The sequence below is a fragment of the Solea solea genome, chromosome 6 (assembly GCF_958295425.1).
Source record: "Solea solea chromosome 6, fSolSol10.1, whole genome shotgun sequence".
Lineage (NCBI taxonomy): Eukaryota > Metazoa > Chordata > Actinopteri > Pleuronectiformes > Soleidae > Solea > Solea solea.
Window position 1 is genome coordinate 4,536,958 of NC_081139.1, and position 21,288 is coordinate 4,558,245.

Genomic DNA, 21,288 nt, shown 5'->3' on the forward strand with positions numbered 1-21,288 from the left:
TCTTCCCTTAAGAAAACATGTAGCTATAAAAAGTGTATTTCTTATTGCTAGTTTACTTCACTCATGGAAACCAGACCTTTTTTCCTTACACCCGAGACTGAAGGGTCAAGATATTAAAAAAAATTATATACATGTAGCCTCTGCTTTAAATCGTATATTTACATAAGGAATCACACCCGAAAATGTCTTTAACAACAGACACACTTAGGTATTCTGGACACACACACACTCAACACAAAAATGTAACAATAGTTAACAATTTAATGTTAAATAGAAATATTAAAAAAAACATCAAAAAAAATTTCATTTCAGAAAACATATTTACAAGGTGAATGTAATCTGCCTGTGATATTCACATGGAGCTGGTTGTGCTGACCCCTTCTGGTCACTTTGACTTTAGTCTTTGAAAGAAGCTGTGCCTTCACTTTTTTTTTTTACTCATCAATGGTTGGTAGCCAAAAAGCCTGCAAGATCAGAGAAAAACAAATATCAAGACAATCATACATGATAGTCTGATGTTGTGACTGAAATCCTTTTTTTAATTACTCAGTGTACAGTTGTTATCAAGTGTAACAAGAACTGTAATTACGACTACAATGTTTATCTGTAGAAAGCAACTGTCTGAACTCACCATGTTGGAACAGGCACTCGCAAATGTCATGAACTTGGGGTTGAACTGGAGGCATGTAATGGGTCCCGTGTGCTTCCCATCTAATAAAGCCACCTTCATGCCACTCTCGGCATTCCACACGTGGATCTTTCCGTCTTCGGACCCTGAAATACATCAACAAAAACTGATGAAATCATGACCAGACTGTGGCTGGCTTTGATATATATACTTTTATACTTGGTACAAACACTGGGCAGAGCAAGAGCGGCTCAAAATGAGGCATCAGATAAAGATATGACTTTTATCAAACACAGGTGGTGTGAGATAAATGCCACAAGCATAAATATTGGGTACAAATGTGACAAATAATTGAGACACTGTAAGGTGTTCATGCCGTGCAGTTGTATTTGGCTTAAATTAACTGTTGGCTGTCACTGGTATGATCTGCTCTGTCACTTCGAACCAGAGATTTTATAGCCATATGTAGGTTGAGAAGTACAGGGGGAGGCTGCTGCTGCTCCAGGGCTGACACTGACAGACTGGCAGGTGATAAACACATGGAAACTCGAGCGTTGCTCTTAAATAATCTGAGCATTTACTTCAGCTCATGGTGGTTATATTTTAGGCCACATTTGTCAGACTGTACTTGGCAGAAAGTATTTAAACGTGGAGGTGATCTGGATCCTCGTTTTTTTGTTTGTTTGTTTTTTTAACACTTATTATTTGCTTGTGATAGGGAAGTGTATTGACACTGTCAACAATCTGAACTGTCTTGGCACAGGTTTGTGCTTCCTCTTCTTTGTGTCCAAACTGGTCTGACTATGTTACATCATGTGCCTAAGTGGGGAGGTTGGCCTTTTAGTATCACAATACTTTTTTTTCTGCGGTTTCTACGACAGCCTAAGCACAGATCAGCTTGGACACCACGTATTACTTATCCAACTGTGTATGAAACAGCTTGAAACACTGATGCAACAAGAGAGAAGAGTAACTTTTAACTTACCAATCATTACAAACTGAGAGTCAGGGGTGAATGACGCCTCTAACGTTACACATTTGCTGTTGTTGTAGCCCTGTGGTTATAGAAACACAGTGCAGATTGGTTAGACAGCAACAATGAACACAGATGCACAGACAATCTCCACATTAAAAGTTTTGTTTGGTCACTCAAAAAACATGAATTAAATTTTAACATGAAAAAAAGATCTTGTTGACAACTTGTTCAGTTAATGTACAAGCGGTCCTGGACTGTGTTAGCTTAGATTGTGTCACTTTCTTTAAATTTTAATGATTAACACTTCATACATTAAGATGTCTCTTACCCCAAAGGAATGTAGCACAGCACCCTTAAATGCATCCAAGATGCGAAGAGCACCGCCATTCGTAGAAAGAAGAATTAGTTTTCCGTCATTGCTAAACTTGAGTCCTGTCCACTCGCATGTGCGATCATACTGGAGCTTGAAGGTCGCAAAGGGACCCTGTTGACGAGCAACATTAATGACTTACACTTCTTCAACTAGTCCAATGTATTTTCAATTGAGATAATTGAATGATCACTCAGACTCAAAACAGTTCTTACCTTGTCAAATGAGCGCAAGTCATACAGTTTAACCATCTCTGAATTTATTCCAGCAGCAAAAATGAGCCCCTCTGGATCAAATGAACAAACTGGTTTCCCCTGCAGGTGCATTAGACCCTAAGGTTGACAGCAGACAATAAGAAAATGCCAGTTTAAGCCATTTTGCCTTCGTAGCCCATATTTGGAAAAAAACAGCAGTACGTGTTCACCAAATTACAAAAAAGCGATATATACCTGACAGTTAGGTGATCGTAAATCCCACAGTCGTATAGTTTTATCTAATGAGCCAGAAATAAATGTGTCGTCCACAGGAGACATGGAGAGTGTCGTCACTCTGGACACAAAAAGAAAAATGAACACAGCATAGTTTAACTTAAAGCAGTACATTTATGGTAGAAAACAAATATAGGCAGGGCAAAAATCCAGTCCTCACCTTTTGTTGTGCCCAGGAAAGTAACGGATGTATTTGTTGTCGTGAAGCGACAGGTATCGGATGGTGTCTTAAGGAAAAAGAACAATACCACTGAAGTGAGAAGGAAAACTGCCATGAAGCAGGAATTTAAAACCATGACATTGTCCTCAGGAAGAACGGATGAGTAGACTCAACCGTGGGCAAGGCAGTCACTTGTACAGTTAGCTCCTGTATGGGGCAGAATCACAGACCCTCAAACTGTACAAACAACTACCTCAGACCAAAGTGAGCTATGTCCTCCCAGATTCACCGGCAATGCAGCTGCAAAACCTCACTTTTCCACAAAAAAAAACAATTAGAGCGAGAAAGAGGGTAGGCAATGTTTGCCCCCTACCTACACCATTGAACTTTGCAAATACCAGATCAACAAATACCTTTATAGATAGTGAGTGCACAAACACATTGGTAATACATGCGTTAATGTGTTTATACCAATACATTTACAACAAAAAATACTAACAAGTATTAATGCATCGACCTACCATCAATTTTGTTGGAACTGTAGACCACAGTGTTTGCAGCATGTGTGTACCTGATGAGATCCACTCCATATTTTTTGCTGTAGAGAGTCCTCTTGGGTCTGCAGGTAATCAGAAAAGGTTATACATATTAGGCATTTTAAGACAAACAACCTATGTTTTTGCAGTTATGACATGTCACAACAAAACACACCACATACAAGTAAGTTTCATCCTCAGTCACATTTCCCCATCTAGTCAGACAATCTAACCATGTATGTCTACATGGTGTTTGTTTTTGGTTAGGGAAAGAAAATCCATCTGCATCTAGAAGGTTAATTCACCCATTTCATACTCTGGAGCCAAATACCAAATCAAATGAAGGTGAAAATTGTCATACATTAAGAATAGATTCAAGACATGCTGAATATATATATAATACACTGTTCAGTCAGGTTGTTAATAATCTCATATTCATGGTCAGCCCATTCATAACTAATGAGTTGCATGGCCAAACAACATGCAGATTTTTCCATGTTTACATTTAATCACACATGACAAAGAAAAGCGACAAACAAATTACAAAAACAAATAGTTTATGTTAGTTTCAAGCTATTACTCGTACCACCTAAAATCGGCACTCTTAATATTGTTAGTTAAACACGGATATGTAAAACTGCTCGTAACTTTTGCCAGTCTTATATACAGCTTTTTAATGGAAACCCTTCCCTGTGTTTGTTTGGGTAGGGACATTTCTCATTGCTCAAACGCTGCGTTTTAACCACTGTAGCAGGCCTCGCTAGTTAGCATAGCGAGCAGCTAACGTAAAAAAACAACATTAAAACGGACAAAAGACGAACTTACTTTCCATCTTGACAGTCGTACAAGACCAAGGAGTCGTCGTCGCTGCTGGAAATGATCGCTTCTCCGTTTGAACTGAAGTCGAAGCAGTTGATTTTGTCAGAGTTTTCTCGAAACACCTTAGCAACCCTGAAGCTCCGCAGCACATTGTCTGTCAGCTTCATGACGGCCCGTCTGTCTCTGAGGGGGGAGCAGGCCCTCGTTTACACTTTAAATCGACCCACAGACGTCACTGTTGGTAGTTTGTATGGATATATGAATTGTAGCTGCGCCACAGGTTAATTTAAAGGGTCCAAAATAATGAAATGCTTCAAAATCAGCGACGAAAGCCCGCCGTCTCACACTTCTGCTCTGTGGGAGGGAAAAGCATACGTCGTGACGCGCACAAACCCATTGGTCAGAAACAACGCGATATGATAGGTAGTTATCGCGATATCTTCATGGTTTGATTTGATTATGCACAATGTATACACAAAAATACAAATATAAAGCATATCATGACGTTTAAATTGGATATACTCGCCACGTTTGTTTGTATAAGCGTTTAACTGTTTCATCAACATGAAAAATGATTCGGTTTTCATAGCCCCCGACTAAAAACATTAGGCCTTTTAATGTATACTAGAGAACAGCTTTACTTTACAAGACACTAACAAAGATGGATAACTCTGGTATGCAAAGCCCACTGCAGTTCTCTGATGTGAGAGGAGAAGTCTATTCTATTCTTTTATATAATATTCAAGGTCGTATTCAAGAAATATATTTCAAAGTAAAAGTTGTATCACTCTATATTATCCATCCATTCATCTTCTAAACTAAAAATTCCCATAATTCCTGGCAAAGACTCAAACATACGTGATGAAGACATCTCTGACCTCTCACATACACATACTGGACTAACGAAGAGAAATTTCAAAGTCAAAAGTCACAAACCTGTTACTAATTACACCCGAGAAGCTGTAAAACAAAGAATTTTCACAATTCCTGGCAAAGACTGATACATCTGTGTTGAGGACACCAGTGACTATTCACACACTGAACACTAAGCATTTTACTACACCTGTTAAGAGAAGTGTCAATAATTGATTTAGAGGTGCTGTAAAACCAGTTTTCTCTGAACTGATACAGTAAAAAAAATACTGTAAAAATGTGTGAGTTGTCAGACATCAACACAGAGATGCATCAGTCTGCCAAGAATCATGTGACACTCAACTTTCACATTTCAGTGGTAATAATATACTAATACACAGTAAAGCAACATTTACTTTGAAATTTCTCCCTATTGGTACAGTGAAAATGCTTAATATTCAATATGTGAGTAGTCACAGATGTCTTCAACACAGATGTATCCTTGTTTTGCAAGGAATTATGGGATGTTTTCGTTTTACAGCCACTCAAGTTTCAGGTTTCAGGTGTTAATATTATACTAAAATCCAGTAATGCAACATTTACTCTGACATTTCTCCCTATTGGTACAGCAAAAATTTTAATATTCAGTATGGGTGTGGTCACAGATGTCTTCAACACAGATGTATCCTTGTTTTGCAAGGAATTATGGGATGTTTTCGTATTACAGCCACTCAAGTTTCAGATTTCAGGTGTTAATATTATACTAATATCCAGTAATGCAACATTTACTCTGACATTTCTCCCTATTGGTACAGTAAAAATTGTAATATTCAGTATGGGTGTGGTCACAGATGTTACCAGTCTTTGCAAGGAATTATGGGATTTTATCGTTTAACAGCCACTCAAGTTTCAGATACGGTAGGTGTCGAATAATACTTTGATAGTTCTCTCTCGCGGGAAGGACCTCGGGACTTGGCAGTTGGGGAAGTGGACGTGGGCGAACTACCGTATAGGCTTCAACACAGGGGCACTTCATTTTTTGAGTCGTGGGAGCTTGACCGCTGTACAAACCCTCGCGCTAAACCGTCAAGCCCCACCTAAATATATAAATAAATAAAGTATTTAAAAGGAAGGACGTTCGACACGTTCCACTCGCGTTCACGGGGAAGACGTCAAGTTCCTGAGACGTTTACGTCCAGTATGCTGCGCACGTAAGGACGTGTAACAGGTAAATGCTACGACATAAATACTACGTTATTATAGTTTTGTCACGTATTTTTTTTGTTACAGTGGGTTGGTTTCGACGCCGCGAATCATGTACGTCAGTACAGTGTGTGACAGTGAACCTAAATTAAACTCAGCCATCATTAGTTTGATTATTTACACCCGTGTTTCCCCCCCAGACCAGTCAAAACCATTTGACGATTTGCAAAACAACCCGTTGCTGCCTGCCACATGACTTTGTACAGTACTGCTTGTAAATAGCGCCCCCCACTGTTTGATGAATAGATGACAAACACAACTCACTTGACCGCCTGCTATTGTGCATGTGTGAGTTCAGACTTTATTTATCAAACACTATCATAATACGTCACTAACTGGTTTTCAACACACACACAGCATAAATATAGATGTCTTCACAGTTCAAAAAGTACATTATGTGAAGAGTTGCATGTGCTTTGGTGTGCGATAGGATCTCGTCAAGTCAATAATTAAACACAGAGTACACAAGTCTGGTCAATGTGTGGTCACTTTTCTCACTCGACGCGGTCTCGACAAGTTGCAGCACAGGCTTCCAGTGAAATCTACAGCTTATTGTTCAATTTACTTTCAGGTAGGCTGTTGCATTAGACTTCAGACAGCCCAGTTTTATGGGAACTGTGTTTACCTTTAAAGCTAAGTTTGTTTGTGTAATCATAACATCATACATAAGTATATACTCTCCCATACTTCATTTTAAGCATTTAAACGTATACGATAAATACTATTTCAGTAGTTTTCTTGTGGTCATAGGTTGAGGCTGCATTCCTTTTGCAGGCTGCTGCATGCTTTTATTTAATTAATGGATGAATTGTTTGCCTTGTATGGTTCTGACTGCTTGCCGTTATCAGTGCTTGTCTAGCTGGTGAGTGGCAGTATCTTACCTCGATATAATTTCATTATTCCACAGGACTACATAATGCTGGTCTCCATGGTGACACATGTTTACGTTAGTGCAGCAGAAATTGAAAAGCTTTTTGGAGAAGGTTTAGGTGTGAAATAATGAATGATTTAAGGACTGTACAAAAGTGGCTTTGACTAACTATCCTTATGTGTGACTTTACTCCTCAGGCAATATATTCTCAGACCCTGTCAAGTGTCCATGGCACGTTTTATCTCCCTGTTCCGGCCTCGGCCCCTTCTAGCCCTCGTGAGCAAGAGTAAACCAACGTTGAGCAAAATGTCAATGGACTCACGGGCGCAGCAGGTTTTTGCAGCAGCAGTGGAGGCTGTGCGGCCAGACACTGTGGTCCGACAGAGTATACGGCGCAAAGATGATTCAGTCATTATCAATGGGCAAGAATTCCCACTCAGACACAACCTACACTTGGTGGGCTTTGGAAAAGCTGTACTGGGTATGGCTGCAGAGGCAGAGAGGATTATGGGGGATCATCTAGTGAAGGGGATCATAAGTGTGCCACATGGGATTCAGCAGACATTGAAGCAGCATGGAAAAGAGTAAGCTTCAAACAATTATAAACAATTCAAGTCAGACACACACAACATGAAGCTTGATTTACTCCTTTCTCCTTTCAAACACAGCCACCTGTTGTTAAAAGAAAACAGTCGTATCAAAGTCATGGAGGGAGCCAAGCACAACTTACCCGACACGGATGCCCAGGAGGCAGCGGAAAGGATCAAGCAGTTGGCCAGTGAACTGACAGAGAAAGATTTGCTGCTTGTACTGATTTCAGGTAAAACCATCGTTTCTCTTGCGGGTAATTCTTAACATGTCATATAGTATGTATATTTTACAAAAGGTGGTTCAACCCTCTCTAGGTGGAGGCTCTGCTCTCTTACCTGCACCCATCCCACCAATCTTACTGTACGAGAAGCTACAATTAACCCGCAAACTTGCAGCTGCTGGAGCAACAATTCAGGAGCTGAACACTGTACGTCGCGCCCTTTCTTTTCTAAAGGGTGGAGGGCTGGCACGTCATGCTTACCCTGCTCAGGTAACATTCTTTTATTTTATACACTTCTTGTTGAGAGGTCATTCCAGTATTTTGTGCTCTGAATATCACCTCTCTGATCACTTCACAGGTGGTTGCACTCGTACTGTCAGATGTGATTGGAGATCCTCTGGACTTGATAGCTAGTGGACCCACAGTCTGTGGAGAGGTGAGGCCTGAGGAAGTCTTGTCAGTTCTTGGACAGTACAAGCTGTTGGACTCTCTGCCAGCATCAGTGAAGGATGTGCTTGGGAAACCAAATCCCCAGTGGACGGATAAGGCAGAACATGTTTTTAACACTGTTATTGGCTCCAACAGCATTGCCCTTAAATGTGCAGGACTCCGTGCCAGAGAGCTTGGTTTCCTCCCGGTTGTTCTGTCTCCAGGTGTGTGTGGTGATGTAAGGTCAGTCTCTAAACTTTACGGCCACCTGGCTCACTTTGCATGTTCTCAGGAGGAACCCTCTCCTGAGATTGTGACTGAGATGCTGAAGCTCGGGCCTGAAGTGGGTGTGCAGACCTGGGACCTGCACCGCACCATGAAAGTTTTGGGAGAAGGGCGCACAGAGGGATGGGGTGACACGTGTCTGTTAGCTGGAGGGGAGCCGACTGTAGAGTTGACTGGGAAGGGTCAAGGTGGTCGAAACCAGGAGCTGGCTTTGCGAGTTGGACTGGAGCTGAGAGGCTTGCAGCTCCCGCCTAATGGTCCTGTCTTTCTGAGTGGTGGAACAGATGGTCAGGATGGACCCACCGAGGCAGCAGGTGCCATTACTGATGCAGGGTTACATGAAGAGGCACAAGCACAAGGGCTGGACATCGACAACTTCCTTAACAACAATGATTCTTACACGTTTTTTTCCCGTCTTTCTGCTGGGCGACATTTACTTGTACCTGGACTAACTTGCACCAATGTGATGGATGTGCACATGCTACTTATTCCATCAAATGCCAATATTGTAACATAATTCAAAATCTAGATCTGGATTTTAAAAAGTACACAATATACCAGTTCATGCAAGGTATTAACATTTGTCTTGGTTGATCTAATCACAATCGGGCGGCTCTAAGTATAGCTGTGAACTAATGACACTTACGTTTGCTCTATGAACTTATTCTAGAAACACAGAACTACATCATTTCTTTGCAAAGACCAGATGTATTGTTTTCAGGTCTATCACGTAAAAAAACGTATAAAAGTAAACAGTGCTTATTAAAATTTCCCAGTAAAATAAAATAAGAGCTGATTCTACATATAGACCAACTGTCTTTATAATTATCAAATAGGTGATATTTTTATTTTCATAGTAGTATTGCTGAGAGCTCTACCTTCATTGTACTTATACAAAGACAATAAAGATATTCTGATAAAAAAAACTCTACTCATGACTACACACGTGCAATTAAGCTATACCATTATTAAAAATATACATCCACTTGATGCTGTACGTCTTAACTTTTAAAAATACTGTACTTTATTAGTTCCATACAGAAATCAAATCAAGTGCAATTATTTATGGAAAATGCCATGTCTACTATCAAAACAATATTTTGAAGCCCCTTGAAAGAAATAAAATGGACACCGACACCATGTTTGTTCTTAGATAATAGACTAAAATAAATATTTAACAGCACTACATACGTCTGTATATCAGTGTGCTGTTGAATAACTGTTGGTGTGCATGGTAACATGTTACTCCAGGCAGACATCAGAGGGTGCATCCATCTTGAACGCACTAAAGGTTGTTTCCCCCCCCCCACAGATCTTTTAAAGCAATCTGTGTCTCAGAAGAATGTAAAATGTCCATTTGTCACCTGGATAAAGTCCAAAGTCAAAGTTCATCGTCCTGCTAATCTCGATGAGTCTTCAATGGATCTCCAGCTTTCCTTCCCCTGGAAGCAGAACAATATTTTTTACCACCAGCTACAATTTATAACAAAATATATTTTGTTTGTGGATAAAAACAAGACATTTCTCATTTAAAGCAGTGTTTCCCAACCCTGGTCCTCAAGGAACACACCTCATTCAAATAGTCAGCTCATCATCAAGCTCTGCAAAAGCCTGATAGTGACTGAATCATGTGTGTTGGAGCAGGGCAACAGGGAACACCAGGGTAGGGAAACATTGATTTAAAGGTTTGGTTAACAGTGATCATTCATGTTCACCATTATCTGACATTTAATAAACCAAACAACAAATCGAGAATGTAAAAATAATCATAATTCGATGATGAAAATGATCGTTAGTTGCAGTCCCAGTGTATTTACAGGAGCACAGGAGAAAGACCTGAGGTCAAGTCACCTGCAGTAATTTAATTGTGTGAGCTGAGTGAGTCCACAATGGTTAAAGTGATAAGGTTTGTGGATTAACACCTACCATCCACTGAGGTGAGGTGCTGCTTCAGGTGTGCCTCCATTCTGGCCAGTCCCTGTCCACAAACACAGATAGGGACACATTAAGCTAACGTGGCTAACAACTGTTCAACAAAACATACTGATAAGAACAGATAAAAAAACCCTCACCTTGTCGATAATACATATCGTTCACCGTGTTCCCGTAGACCTTCCACGCAAAGTGAATCGCGATCAGGCTAAAAATTAACCAGCTGAGCAGGATCTTGAATATCGACACTCTCATATCGTTAGCGAGCCAGTCGTCCACAAACTCGGAGAGAAAGGACAAGCAGCTGTCAGCGATGCGCGACAGAAACTCAAAGTCCCACGTTTCCTCCATTGTATGTGATTATTCACCTTCTGTCAGCTGGATAATTAAAACAACAACAACAACGCATCGGTTAGTTAGTTAGTATTACATATGTCGCCATTGCGTCGTTCACGTAGAATTCTGAAACATTTGATGACGTAGTTGACGTAGCCCCACCTCTTCTTCTTTTTCGTGGAATTTGGCGGTTGTCAAAACAGCTACTGGTGCATTACCGCCACCACCTGTTGGAGTGTGTGGGTGGGTGTGTGTTTTTTTTTTTTTTTTTTAAACTAAACCACCCAATCACAATTTAATTGTTTTATTGAAATAAAAAAACAAAACAAATATACGTGCCGATTTTGTTTTTTTGACTATTTATTTTGCCATTTGTTCTGTCTGAGGGACGAAGTGAAGAACAGGAAGTCAGGTAACCCAAAAGTAAAAGCAAATACTTCAAAATAAAAGATAGATAGATAGATAGATAGATAGAGAGATAGATAGATAGATAGATAGATAGATAGATAGATAGATAGATAGATAGATAGATAGATAGATAGATGGATTTTCGTTTCATCTGGTATTTGTTGGTTTATTTGCAAATAAACCAACAACATTTTTTAGGCCTGTATACAGCATGTATTTTATATGTATGTTTTTACGCCAGTAGCGTACTTCCATCATGCCTTTCGCTGTTTATGGGAGAAGGGTCTAACTGTCTAACTGCAGACCCTCAGACCACTACACGACACACCCCCTCACACTACACGGCACGTCTTCTCAACTCTGATTGGGTCACAGAAGAGACTGCGTCTGAAACGTGATGACGTTTACGTTGACGATGAAGAAGGATGGAGAGAGAACCTCGAGTTTAAAAACAACGCGGAACAACACAAACAACGTGTTCTACTCGCACAATGACGGAGGAAAAAGTAACCGATGAAGCAGGCGCTGAGCTGAGGAGACACACAGAGGAACTACACCGACGGTCAAGTGTAGAGTACGGTGGTAAGTCCATCTATATTATCAAATATTTTTTTAATTTCAATGCTGAAAGGCCTTCATTTCCCCATGAGCCTTACATATTAAGAAATATGATGTTATTTCTGTTTGTCCTGAGCTTGGATAAGTGTGACCATCAGACTATTCAACTCATGCCTTTGAGTATCAGACACTTACAAAAGGAAAACTAATGCTGGAGCCATTTCATCTATGTGTGCTGTACTTCATGTGTATAGAATCTTTAGTCCATGTGTATTTTTCACTCTTTTGAGAAAACGTTTCAAGATTTCTGCATTTTTATAGACGCCCCTGATAATAATGATTGTTCTTTGAACCTCTTCATTAAGAAGTAATGTAACACTTTGCCTCTCAGACAGGGTTTAAAAAATGTATTGTTTAGTTTCCTTCTTGAAACCTCTGAATCACTTTTCATATCTGTCTTTTAGAATACAGTGCCTACAAATGCCACCTTGACTGTGTGCAAAGCAGCCATTATCACGATTCCTTTTGCACAAAAGTCTTTGTGAAAAATGTTTTGTCCGTCAGTTTAAAACCTGCTGCAAGACAGCAACCACAAATATTACTGCAACTTTGACATCCACAGTGACTCCAGCGTCCACTCCAGCATCCACGGTGACTCGGCGTCCACAGCAGACCATCAGAAAAGAAAAAGGATGCAAAAAAATGTTTTTGCTTGCAGTTATGGGAGGAAGTTTGCTCACTTTACCAAGGAAGGCAGAGCAACACTCTAAGACGACCCACCACCTGTCCTCAGGATCAGCCGCGAAAGAAGGTGCTCAGGCTGCACTGTGGTCAGTAATACATGCTACATGGATTGTTACAAAAACTGAGTAATGGAAATTAACTTGTTATGTTGTTAGTAGATGTGTCTCATGAGGGTTATTTATTCTTCTTCTTCTTATTATTATTATTATTAATATTATTTTATGTCATGTTCATGTGTGTCTTTAGTCTGTTGGCTATTTGATCTACTTCCTTGTTTTATTTGATTCAGGAATGGTTGTTCATCTGTCCTAATAAACTTTTGAAATGGTACCATTTGCTGGTTTTTTTATGACACAATACTTATTATGACCTGTTTGCATCTTGCATCTGGCAAATACTCCATATTACATAAAAGAAAACCCTCATAGTAACACTAAAACTAATAAAAATGGAACTAAAACTAAGCCATCGCCAACGTAAACGTCATCACGTTTCAGACGCAGTCTCTTCTGTGACCCAATCAGAGTTGAGAAGGCGTGTCGTGTAGTGTGAGGGGGTGTGTCGTGTAGGGGGGTGTGTGTGTGTGTCGTGTAGTGGTCTGAGGGTCTGCAGTTAGACAGTTAGACCCTTCTCCCATAAACAGTGAAAGGCATGATGGAAGTACGCTACTGACGTGCGCAAGCAGATTTCATGGCTCTGAAATGATACAAACATACAGATGTATTACATGCTGTATACAGGCCTAACAATGTTGCAAATAAACCAACAAATACCAGATGAAACGAATATCAGTCAATACACCTCTATCAATAACCTGGACAATTATAGGCCTATGAGCAAACCAGGCATACAGTTAAATACTATCATACTGCCACCTACTGGTAGCGAGGGTAAACATCACTCTATCTATCTGTCTGTCTGTCTGTCTGGCTATTATTTGTTTCTCTACTATACTCTTTGCTTTTATTTTGAAGTATTTGCTTTTACTTATGGGTCACATAGCTTCCTGTCCTTCACTTCGTCCCTCAATAGGAAAAAAGGCAAAAATCGGGCCGTTTATTTGAATTTGGTTTTCTCATTTTTTGATTTATCTCATTAATTGGTTTAAACGAAAAAACGGACGGTCAAAACGTACACGGACCCAGTTTGCATCTTGCACCTGGCAAGTACTCCATATTACAAAAAAACCCTCAAACTAACACTAAAACTAATAAAAACGGAACCAAAACTAAGCATTTACAAAGAAATAAAAACGAAACTATAACTAAGCATTTACAAAAAAAAATAACTAAAAACTAGCAAACCCCGGTTGGAACAAGGGCCTTTCTGCATGGAGTATGCATGTTCTCCCCGTGTGTGCGTGGGTTCTCTCCGGGTACTCCGGCTTCCTCCCACAGTCCAAAAACATGCAATGTGGGGATAGGTAAATTGGACACTCCAAATTGACCATAGGAGTGAGTGTGAGAGTGAATGGTTGTTTGTCTCTATCTGTGTGTGGCCCTGCGATGGACTGGCGAACTGTCCAGGGTGTACCCCGCCTATCGCCCGATGTAGCTGCACAGCACCCCCCGCGACCCTCTGGTTGAGGATGAAGCGGTAGATGATGACTGACTGACTGACTAGCAAACCTGCTCTTACAACTAACTTAAAATAAATAATGAAAATCCAAAACTATTATAACCTTGCATCTTATAGGGAGGGCACTGCACCACTTTTCTCCACTAGCAAGGCAATTTTTTTTAAATTTATATTTATATTTAGCCTTAGAGGCCACATGTGATTGATAGCCAGTAGAACACTCACTTTAGAGGGGACTTTAGCACATGTTCACGCCACTGTTCATATGGTAAAATGTTCCAGTTTTCAGTACAGCCATCACCCCACAATGCAGCTCACTTCATTACGTAGCACGAGGGGGCGTGGTCACGCCAAGCACCGAGTAGCTTGATTGGTCGGCTGAGCTTGTCATGAGAGATTCCGGATGTCTGCTGTGGTAAGAAAATTTTGTTTTCTGCCTCTCGTTCTTGACAGCTCGTTCGCTAGCTCGCTCGCTACCGGGATGCCGACGGAACTTAATGTTGCCCATTAGATATTCAACGCAACGTTTTGACCGGACAAAAACCGTAAGTTTTTAACCGAGTGGCGTGACGTTGTCCAGCGGTAGTTGACCACGGTTGCCCGCTTTGCTCACTCTTAAGCCGAGGCCATGAAATTGATCTGTCTCGCTTGCTAGCAGCCAGTGCTAGCAGTGTAAATACAGCCACTGGCATCAGAATTCACCGTCAAACTGTCGGTTTTCTTCGACCGCATGGAATTAGCAGACCGGCTATGATTAGCTAACTCCTGTACTGTAATGTACTAAGTGTTAGCTACTGAGCCCTGGAGCAGAGACAGTCGTTTATGTGTAGTGTAGCTTTAACCAGGCTGTTAGAAGTTACACGGGTAATTCTGTTCGGCATCTTGTTTGTTAGTTGTCCCCCTGTCGTCATGTGACCCTGGCACTGGTTCATTATAAGTGTTCCTATTCATATGAGTTTTTTTTTTTTTTTGAAGTGTGTTGGAATGCGATATTTATACATTATCAGCACTAACTTCCCTGTTTCCAGCCTGGGACCAGGACACCCACTCTCTCCGAGAAGAGAAACTGATTTTAGTGCTGCCTCCCCACACCAAAGTCCATAAAGACAATTACTGATTTAACATCATGCCATACTTGTTGTTCAGATGTGTTATCTTGAGACTTTGGGCTCATATTCCCAAGTGTCATGAACTCATCTAACAATGCAGCAGTAGACCAGCAGCTCCACATTTCTGCATGATTATTGTATGTTTTTTATTCTCCAGTGACTGGGATGTTATCATGGAGAGAGATGGTCATCAAGAAGGAGAGGGACAGGGAGTGATCATTCGCAATCCACACTTGGAGATCAATCCACCTGGTGAATATTTGATTACATTTTTTATTAAATTTATTCTCATCACACTGTTTACCAAACCAAGTGAAGATAGATTACGGACACCCATTTACATCTAAAATAGTATATATATATATCTAAAAAGGTATATATTAAAGCATTTTTTTTTTTTTTTACAATATTCTAAATAATATCATGAATTCGATATATTTAAAATTTTTATTTTATGTATTTAATCTTAAATCTTAAAAAAGACTGCAACTGATAGTTATGACAGGAATTTCACATTACTTAATTGTCACTTTTTTAAATAAACAGTGATGTTTCAATCTTTATTTTTCCTTTTGTCATCTTAGCTGACACCTTGGCGACTTCACTGTCTCTCTTGGGGAATCATATGTTTCCTGATCAAGTGGCAAGAGATGACCGCGCCACTGCTGACACACAGGAGCCTGGCGAGTTACCCCCCTCAGAAGTTCCAGCACAGGATCAGCATCTGGATGCAGAGCCCGTTTCTAACCAGGAAAAACAGCTAGAGACTGAGGAGACTCAGCTAGAGACTGAGGAGACTGACAACGCTGAGTCTCAAAACAATGAATCCACTGAGACAGCAAACGGAGGAACCAAGGATGATGCTGCAGACAATGACCAGAATGACTCTGGGGAATTTGTCGTCACAATGCTGGCCAAGGCCAAGCTGGAGGAACAAGGTATTGGTGTGAAGGGGAGGTCATCGCCCTTGTTGGAGGCAGGGACCCAGGAATCTCCGGCCTTTATGTCTCATCGGGATGAGGATGTGACGGGTGACAGCTGGCGGCAGCACAGGAAGCACATCTTTGTACTAAGTGAAGCAGGCAAACCGATCTATTCCCGATATGGCAGTGAAGAGGCTCTTTCATCCACAATGGGAGTAATGATGGCACTTGTGTCCTTTGTCCAAAGTGGAGATAATATCATCCGCTCAGTCTATTCAGGTTAGAGCAATAATGGATATTTCTTTCTTCCCCAAAAATAGCTTTCAAGGATATTAAGCATGGGGGTGCTGCTGTTGTTAGTTGAGATATGCCAGTAAAGTCATTATTATCTTTATTTAACGGATGTGTTCTCTTCTTTCCAACAGAGCGGCACACTGTCGTGTTCTTGCAGAAAGGACCCCTGGTGTTGGTGTGCGTCTCCAGCAGTCGTCAGTCTGAGGAGCAACTGCGCGGAGAGCTGCTTTACGTGTACTATCAGATCATCAGCATGCTCACCCAGGCCAGCATATCCCGCATCTTTGAACACAAGAAGAACTATGACCTGCGGCGACTCTTGGCCGGCTCAGAGAAGATCCTGGATGGCCTCCTCAACCTGGTAGATTCAGACCCCAGCTTCCTGCTAGCAGCAATTCACTGCTTACCCCTAGCATCCTCTCTCAGGGACTCTCTCAGTCAGATCTTGCAGAAAGCCATCACTACTAATCTGGTCTTCTCCATCCTCATCGCCAAGAACCAGCTGCTGACTATTGTCCAAGAGAAAACTGTCATCGACGACACCAGGCTGGAACCCACTGATGTCCACCTCCTACTAAACCTCATCGGAGCCTCCTCTGCTTTTCAGGCTGGGGAGATCTGGACTCCCATCTGCCTCCCTCTCTTTAATCCCGACTGTTACTTTTATGCGTACATTTCTTACTTAGATCCTCCAGAATGCACTGTTTGTTTGCTGCTGCTCTCGACAGACAAGGAGGCTTTTTACGCTGTAGCTGATTGCAAGAGGAGGATAGAGGAGGCTATGTGCGCTCAGAACTCCCTAAGCCTCATCGCCAAAGCCCAGTCGTACAGTGTGAGCCAGGTGGGCGTCTCAGACCTCAGACACTTCATGTACAAACCCTTTGATGTGCCAGACAACTACCGCCAGCTCACTCAGTTCACCAGGTGAGTGAGTGTGTGTGTGTGTGTGTGTTTTTGTGTTTCTGTGTTTTTCTGTCCTTGTACAACCAACTACAGGAGGCACTTTATGCTTGAAAAGTGAACCATGGCTTTGTAAAGCATTTTAAATTGCACCTGTGTTGATAATATTGTTTTACAGTGTTTCTGACGTAACAAAAAAATCTGTTTCATAAAAACCATGGCTTGTGTACTACAAATATAAGCAATATTTTGTATTGAACATGCTGTATTCCATTAATCCTGCGCTGTCACTTTGCTCATCTCTTGTGGCTCAACTGAAGAAATAGGTGCATTCTCTCAAAACCATGAAAATAAATAATAACACTTCCCTTTACATTGTAATAATAATGTTATTTGCTTTAGTTCAGAACAATGTTATAAAGCAAACGCTTACCCCTTTTGGATTATTTTAGAAGCTGTGTTTCAGACATTTAATTGTGTAATTTTGTCTCAAAAGTATCACAAATTATTAGTTTCAGGGATTAAAAAAAAACTACCTTCATCACAGTCTGTATGTTTTTGTATGATGAAATCACTGTGGTTCTTTTAACTTTCTTAAATGTCTCTCTGTAACCTATGTGTTTGTGTTTGTGTATGTAGCCCAGAGATGGAGGCACCGTACAGCAGTGAGGAGGAGAAGATGAGACTGCTGGACCTTTATCGTTATATGCACAGCCGCATCCACAGCTCCTCACGGCCCCTCAAGCTCATTTACCACGTTGCTGAGAGAGAAACGCTGCTGGCCTGGGTATGTTTACAAACACACACTTGTTCAGACTCTGACTGCTGATTTTTTTTTGTTTGTTTTCTGTGTCATGCGTGAGATCATAGTAAACAATGTCCTTATAAAATCTCCCGCAGATTTAACTGATGTCTTTCACTGTTGTTTTCACTAATCAATGCAGACTTACATGCTCATCGCTCTTACATATGATAACAACATTTTGACTACTAATTGCTGATTACATTTCTGACAACGGATTGATAAAGTTAATTATCTTAGCTGTGCAAGGCTTCTGTGGGTCTGAGTTTTACATCAAATGTCAAATGTTCAGTGGGAGAGTTACCGCGGAAGCAGTTATTGTAATTGTGACAATGAACCCTTTATATGGGTCAAAAAGCTCCACCATGGTACAGTTGGGTTTAAGTACAGTACAGCGCGGTTCAGAACAGTAAAGCCCGCAGTCAGGCTTGTGTTTCGACGGAGAACAGTATGTGTGCACTGTCTGATGGCCATGTCGGCAAAATATGTAGCGTGACGTTGGACCGTGTGGCGACAACTAATGCGTCACAACAATGACGATGGAGGACATCCAGCAGCTCTTTTTTCCCCTGCTCGGTTTGTCTCAACAAGACGTCGAGCTGTGTATGAGAATAGACTCCAGGCATTAAAAAAAAAACATCGGTCGCAAGGGAGTGACCCTTTTCTGTCGCCCAATCAGCTGACTGTTGTGGTCTAGCTCCACCCGTACCATTCCATTACTCTGGTAGCCCAAGGGAAGGGTACCAGAGGAATGGAATTGTTGGGGCCGATTCATTTCAATTTGGTACTATCATTTATCGGTGAAACACAAAGTTCTGCTTGGTGGCTTTTGTTGCCACAGGACATTTGTCCGTGTAAAAAAAAAAAAAAAAAAGCTAAGAAGAAATCAGTGTCCTCCAGTGGAATTGGTTTTCTTAGTTTTGTCATTTATAAAGTTACACACTGGAGCTCTAAATCCCCTCTTCTGATTATGGAAACATCATTTAAGAAAACTACTTGGTGAGTGTCAGACTGCAACACTAACTAACTAACTAACTAACTAAGGTGCATGTAAACACACTGACTCACAAATTGTTGCCTCTTCCTTGGTGCACTCAAATGTCCCTTTTTCCTCCCCACTGCAGGTCACCAGTAAATTTGAGCTGTACACATGCTTCAGTCCCCTGGTGACAAAGGCCTGTGCTATTACAGCTATTACTAAGCTCCTCAGGTGGATTAAAAAGGAGGAGGACCGTCTCTTCATCAGATACCCCCCAAAGTATTCAACCACCCCAAACCCCAGCAAGAGCTCTCGAGGTGGCAAATCTGATCAGCAGGACTCCACAGATAACGGCTTCTTATCTCTTTTATAGGACTCTGGCTCGGCCTTACTCAACAATAGTTTCTACACTGGCTCCATGATATTTTTTGAACCCCATTTTGACACCTGTTGGACTTGACAGACACTGACTACTCGAATCAAAACACTACGTTTTACACTATTTAAGAAGGAATGACGTCTCTGAAGCTAGTATTATTTCCGTAACTTGACAAGAAAGCATGTCATTGCATCATTGCTTTCGATCAGAACGAGTCAGGGCAAAAAAAAAAACAACGGCATCAGTACGTTTTAAATTTAAAAACTGTGGTAGAAATATGATTGCAAGGATATTTAAATGTTTTTATATTGTTTTATTACTGCAACACGTGAGCGGTTCTCCACACAGACAGTGAATGTATTACACAGATGACGGATCATTCATATGTTACAGCAGGTCATTTTCTCTTTCTTGTGTAGGATAAGGAGGACAATTATACTACCTTTCTCAGTTAGCAGTTATCAGAAGTAGAATTCAAAAACGTTCAAATGGTAAACTGGATATGCAAGTTTATATTTTTTTTGTTTTTTTGGACTCGACATAAACCTGATTAACAACTGGAACAGCCAGAGCAGGGATGGGCCACCATGTGTCATTATGGGGCATGAATCAGTCGCACCTGCCTGCGACAGAACCTGAAAACATAGTGTTGTTTCATGTCCCACTCATGTTTCCACTCAAGTTAAAGGCCCAGTGTGTGAAATTTAGGGGGCATTGTTCTCATTTGGCAGAAATTCAAGATAAAATAATAAGAATCATGTGATTCTATGAATTGTTTTCATTGCCCCAGAATGAGCCTTTTTATATTTATATCAGGAGTCTTAACTGAAGACTGCATAGGTTCTCCAACACTTGGAAGGTGATGTGAGGGACATCCAGCTGCAACATGCAACCTCACCAATAAATGTTAAAATTTGAAATGATCAGGTTTCATTCATTCAACATGTTGCTCCTGATCATTGTCAAAATCATAATCACCATTTTTTTTCCATTGATAAAAGTCGAATCTTCTCTGGCTGGAGCCAATCTGTTAAGTTAAGAAAATGCCTCTAAGCTCCCATGATGCTTTTTCATGCAGATCCTGCGAGTCGGTCGTCATCTGATGTAGTGAGTACAGGTACTTCTCCTTTTGGATTATACTTTTGTAAAAATTGTCTATAAATGTTAACCTCATCTTTGTGTCCACTGAGAAATTCCCTGTCAGTTCAAGTCTTAAAAGAGTATGTCTAGTATGAAATATGAAATATGAAATAAATCCCAGGTTGCACAAATGTACACTTGTCCTAATGGGTCTACTAAAAAAAAATAATTAAAAAAAATGAATCACTTCAGAGGTGTAATGTATGTATGAGTTCTTGTGTAACATAATACACATTTAAAAAAAGAAAGAAGGGGGGTTTGAATTTGTACTCAATGACTAAAATAACAAAAACCTCTTTCCCCTTTTTAAAAGAAAAGTCAGGCTGCACTGCAGAAATAAAGAGGAACATGTTATGGAATATATTTGCCTAAACAAATGGGTTTGTGGTGATGAACACTTTCCTGTATATGCTGATTGATAGACTGTGCAGCAGTATAATAGTTATATTTCATCTGTCAAGTTAATGTGACAGTGGAAATGAACCTGTCAATTGATTGTTTCCCTCCTGACAAGTTACACACGATCGTTTACGCTTGAACTAACCAGCTCAGAGCATTAAAAGGAGCTTCTACTACATTGATCTCCTGTCAAACATTATTTTATTGATGTAATTCAGTTAAGAAATGTGGATTAATCTTCCCGTCTTGTCTAACCTCCTTTCACTCTTGATTCATCTTCAAACAACACCATAGCTTGAGGGAAACCGAAGATGCTTCA

General features: G+C 40.6%; 4 protein-coding genes across 6 annotated transcripts; 2 read left to right on the plus strand and 2 right to left on the minus strand.

The window, feature by feature from the left end:
* Window positions 1-241: 241 nt before the first annotated feature.
* On the minus strand, window positions 242-4,359 carry wdr82 (WD repeat domain 82). The gene is made up of 9 exons (XM_058631250.1): window positions 3,984-4,359; window positions 3,144-3,241; window positions 2,623-2,689; window positions 2,424-2,523; window positions 2,190-2,306; window positions 1,933-2,088; window positions 1,614-1,683; window positions 632-774; window positions 242-464 (listed from the first exon to the last, which is right to left on the minus strand). Exons 1-9 carry the CDS (start codon window positions 4,142-4,144, stop codon window positions 435-437), a joined length of 942 nt encoding a protein of 313 aa, XP_058487233.1. The 5' UTR covers window positions 4,145-4,359; the 3' UTR covers window positions 242-434.
* Window positions 4,360-5,660: 1,301 nt separating this feature from the next.
* Window positions 5,661-9,419, plus strand: glyctk (glycerate kinase). 3 transcript variants are annotated; one of them, XM_058631247.1, is made up of 5 exons: window positions 5,661-5,747; window positions 7,161-7,547; window positions 7,632-7,783; window positions 7,869-8,044; window positions 8,133-9,419. In XM_058631247.1, the coding sequence occupies exons 2-5, from the start codon at window positions 7,192-7,194 to the stop codon at window positions 9,003-9,005; spliced, it is 1,557 nt and encodes a 518-aa protein (XP_058487230.1). In that variant the 5' UTR covers window positions 5,661-5,747; window positions 7,161-7,191; the 3' UTR covers window positions 9,006-9,419. The 3 variants fall into 3 exon arrangements, with proteins under 3 accessions (XP_058487230.1, XP_058487228.1, XP_058487229.1); XM_058631245.1 differs by lacking the exon at window positions 5,661-5,747 and adding an exon at window positions 5,754-6,057; XM_058631246.1 differs by lacking the exon at window positions 5,661-5,747 and adding an exon at window positions 6,121-6,663.
* Window positions 9,420-9,489: 70 nt separating this feature from the next.
* tcta (T cell leukemia translocation altered) lies at window positions 9,490-10,893 on the minus strand. The gene is made up of 3 exons (XM_058631251.1): window positions 10,561-10,893; window positions 10,415-10,466; window positions 9,490-9,930 (listed from the first exon to the last, which is right to left on the minus strand). The coding sequence occupies exons 1-3, from the start codon at window positions 10,769-10,771 to the stop codon at window positions 9,888-9,890; spliced, it is 306 nt and encodes a 101-aa protein (XP_058487234.1). The 5' UTR covers window positions 10,772-10,893; the 3' UTR covers window positions 9,490-9,887.
* Window positions 10,894-14,473: 3,580 nt separating this feature from the next.
* On the plus strand, window positions 14,474-20,761 carry mon1bb (MON1 secretory trafficking family member Bb). Its single transcript, XM_058632623.1, has 6 exons — window positions 14,474-14,589; window positions 15,311-15,405; window positions 15,738-16,355; window positions 16,502-17,294; window positions 17,910-18,057; window positions 19,197-20,761. The coding sequence occupies exons 2-6, from the start codon at window positions 15,327-15,329 to the stop codon at window positions 19,422-19,424; spliced, it is 1,866 nt and encodes a 621-aa protein (XP_058488606.1). The 5' UTR covers window positions 14,474-14,589; window positions 15,311-15,326; the 3' UTR covers window positions 19,425-20,761.
* The last annotated feature ends 527 nt before the right edge of the window (window positions 20,762-21,288 follow it).

Excerpts from the sequence above, each read along its gene's own strand:
- tcta (XM_058631251.1), bottom strand. The coding sequence starts at position 10,771 with ATGGAGGAAACGTGGGACTTTGAGTTTCTGTCGCGCATCGCTGACAGC. Across the intron at positions 10,467-10,560 it reads CGATATGTATTATCGACAAG|GGACTGGCCAGAATGGAGGC; the intron begins GTGAGGGTTTTT and ends GTTTGTGGACAG. Across the intron at positions 9,931-10,414 it reads GCACCTCACCTCAGTGGATG|GGGAAGGAAAGCTGGAGATC; the intron begins GTAGGTGTTAAT and ends TTCTGCTTCCAG.
- glyctk (XM_058631247.1), top strand. The coding sequence starts at position 7,192 with ATGGCACGTTTTATCTCCCTGTTCCGGCCTCGGCCCCTTCTAGCCCTC. Across the intron at positions 7,548-7,631 it reads TTGAAGCAGCATGGAAAAGA|CCACCTGTTGTTAAAAGAAA; the intron begins GTAAGCTTCAAA and ends TTTCAAACACAG. Across the intron at positions 8,045-8,132 it reads GTCATGCTTACCCTGCTCAG|GTGGTTGCACTCGTACTGTC; the intron begins GTAACATTCTTT and ends ATCACTTCACAG.
- wdr82 (XM_058631250.1), bottom strand. The coding sequence starts at position 4,144 with ATGAAGCTGACAGACAATGTGCTGCGGAGCTTCAGGGTTGCTAAGGTG. Across the intron at positions 2,524-2,622 it reads TTTCCTGGGCACAACAAAAG|AGTGACGACACTCTCCATGT; the intron begins GTGAGGACTGGA and ends TTTTGTGTCCAG. Across the intron at positions 465-631 it reads CGAGTGCCTGTTCCAACATG|GCTTTTTGGCTACCAACCAT; the intron begins GTGAGTTCAGAC and ends CTGATCTTGCAG.
- mon1bb (XM_058632623.1), top strand. The coding sequence starts at position 15,327 with ATGGAGAGAGATGGTCATCAAGAAGGAGAGGGACAGGGAGTGATCATT. Across the intron at positions 16,356-16,501 it reads CATCCGCTCAGTCTATTCAG|AGCGGCACACTGTCGTGTTC; the intron begins GTTAGAGCAATA and ends TCTTTCCAACAG. Across the intron at positions 17,295-17,909 it reads CAGCTCACTCAGTTCACCAG|CCCAGAGATGGAGGCACCGT; the intron begins GTGAGTGAGTGT and ends TTGTGTATGTAG.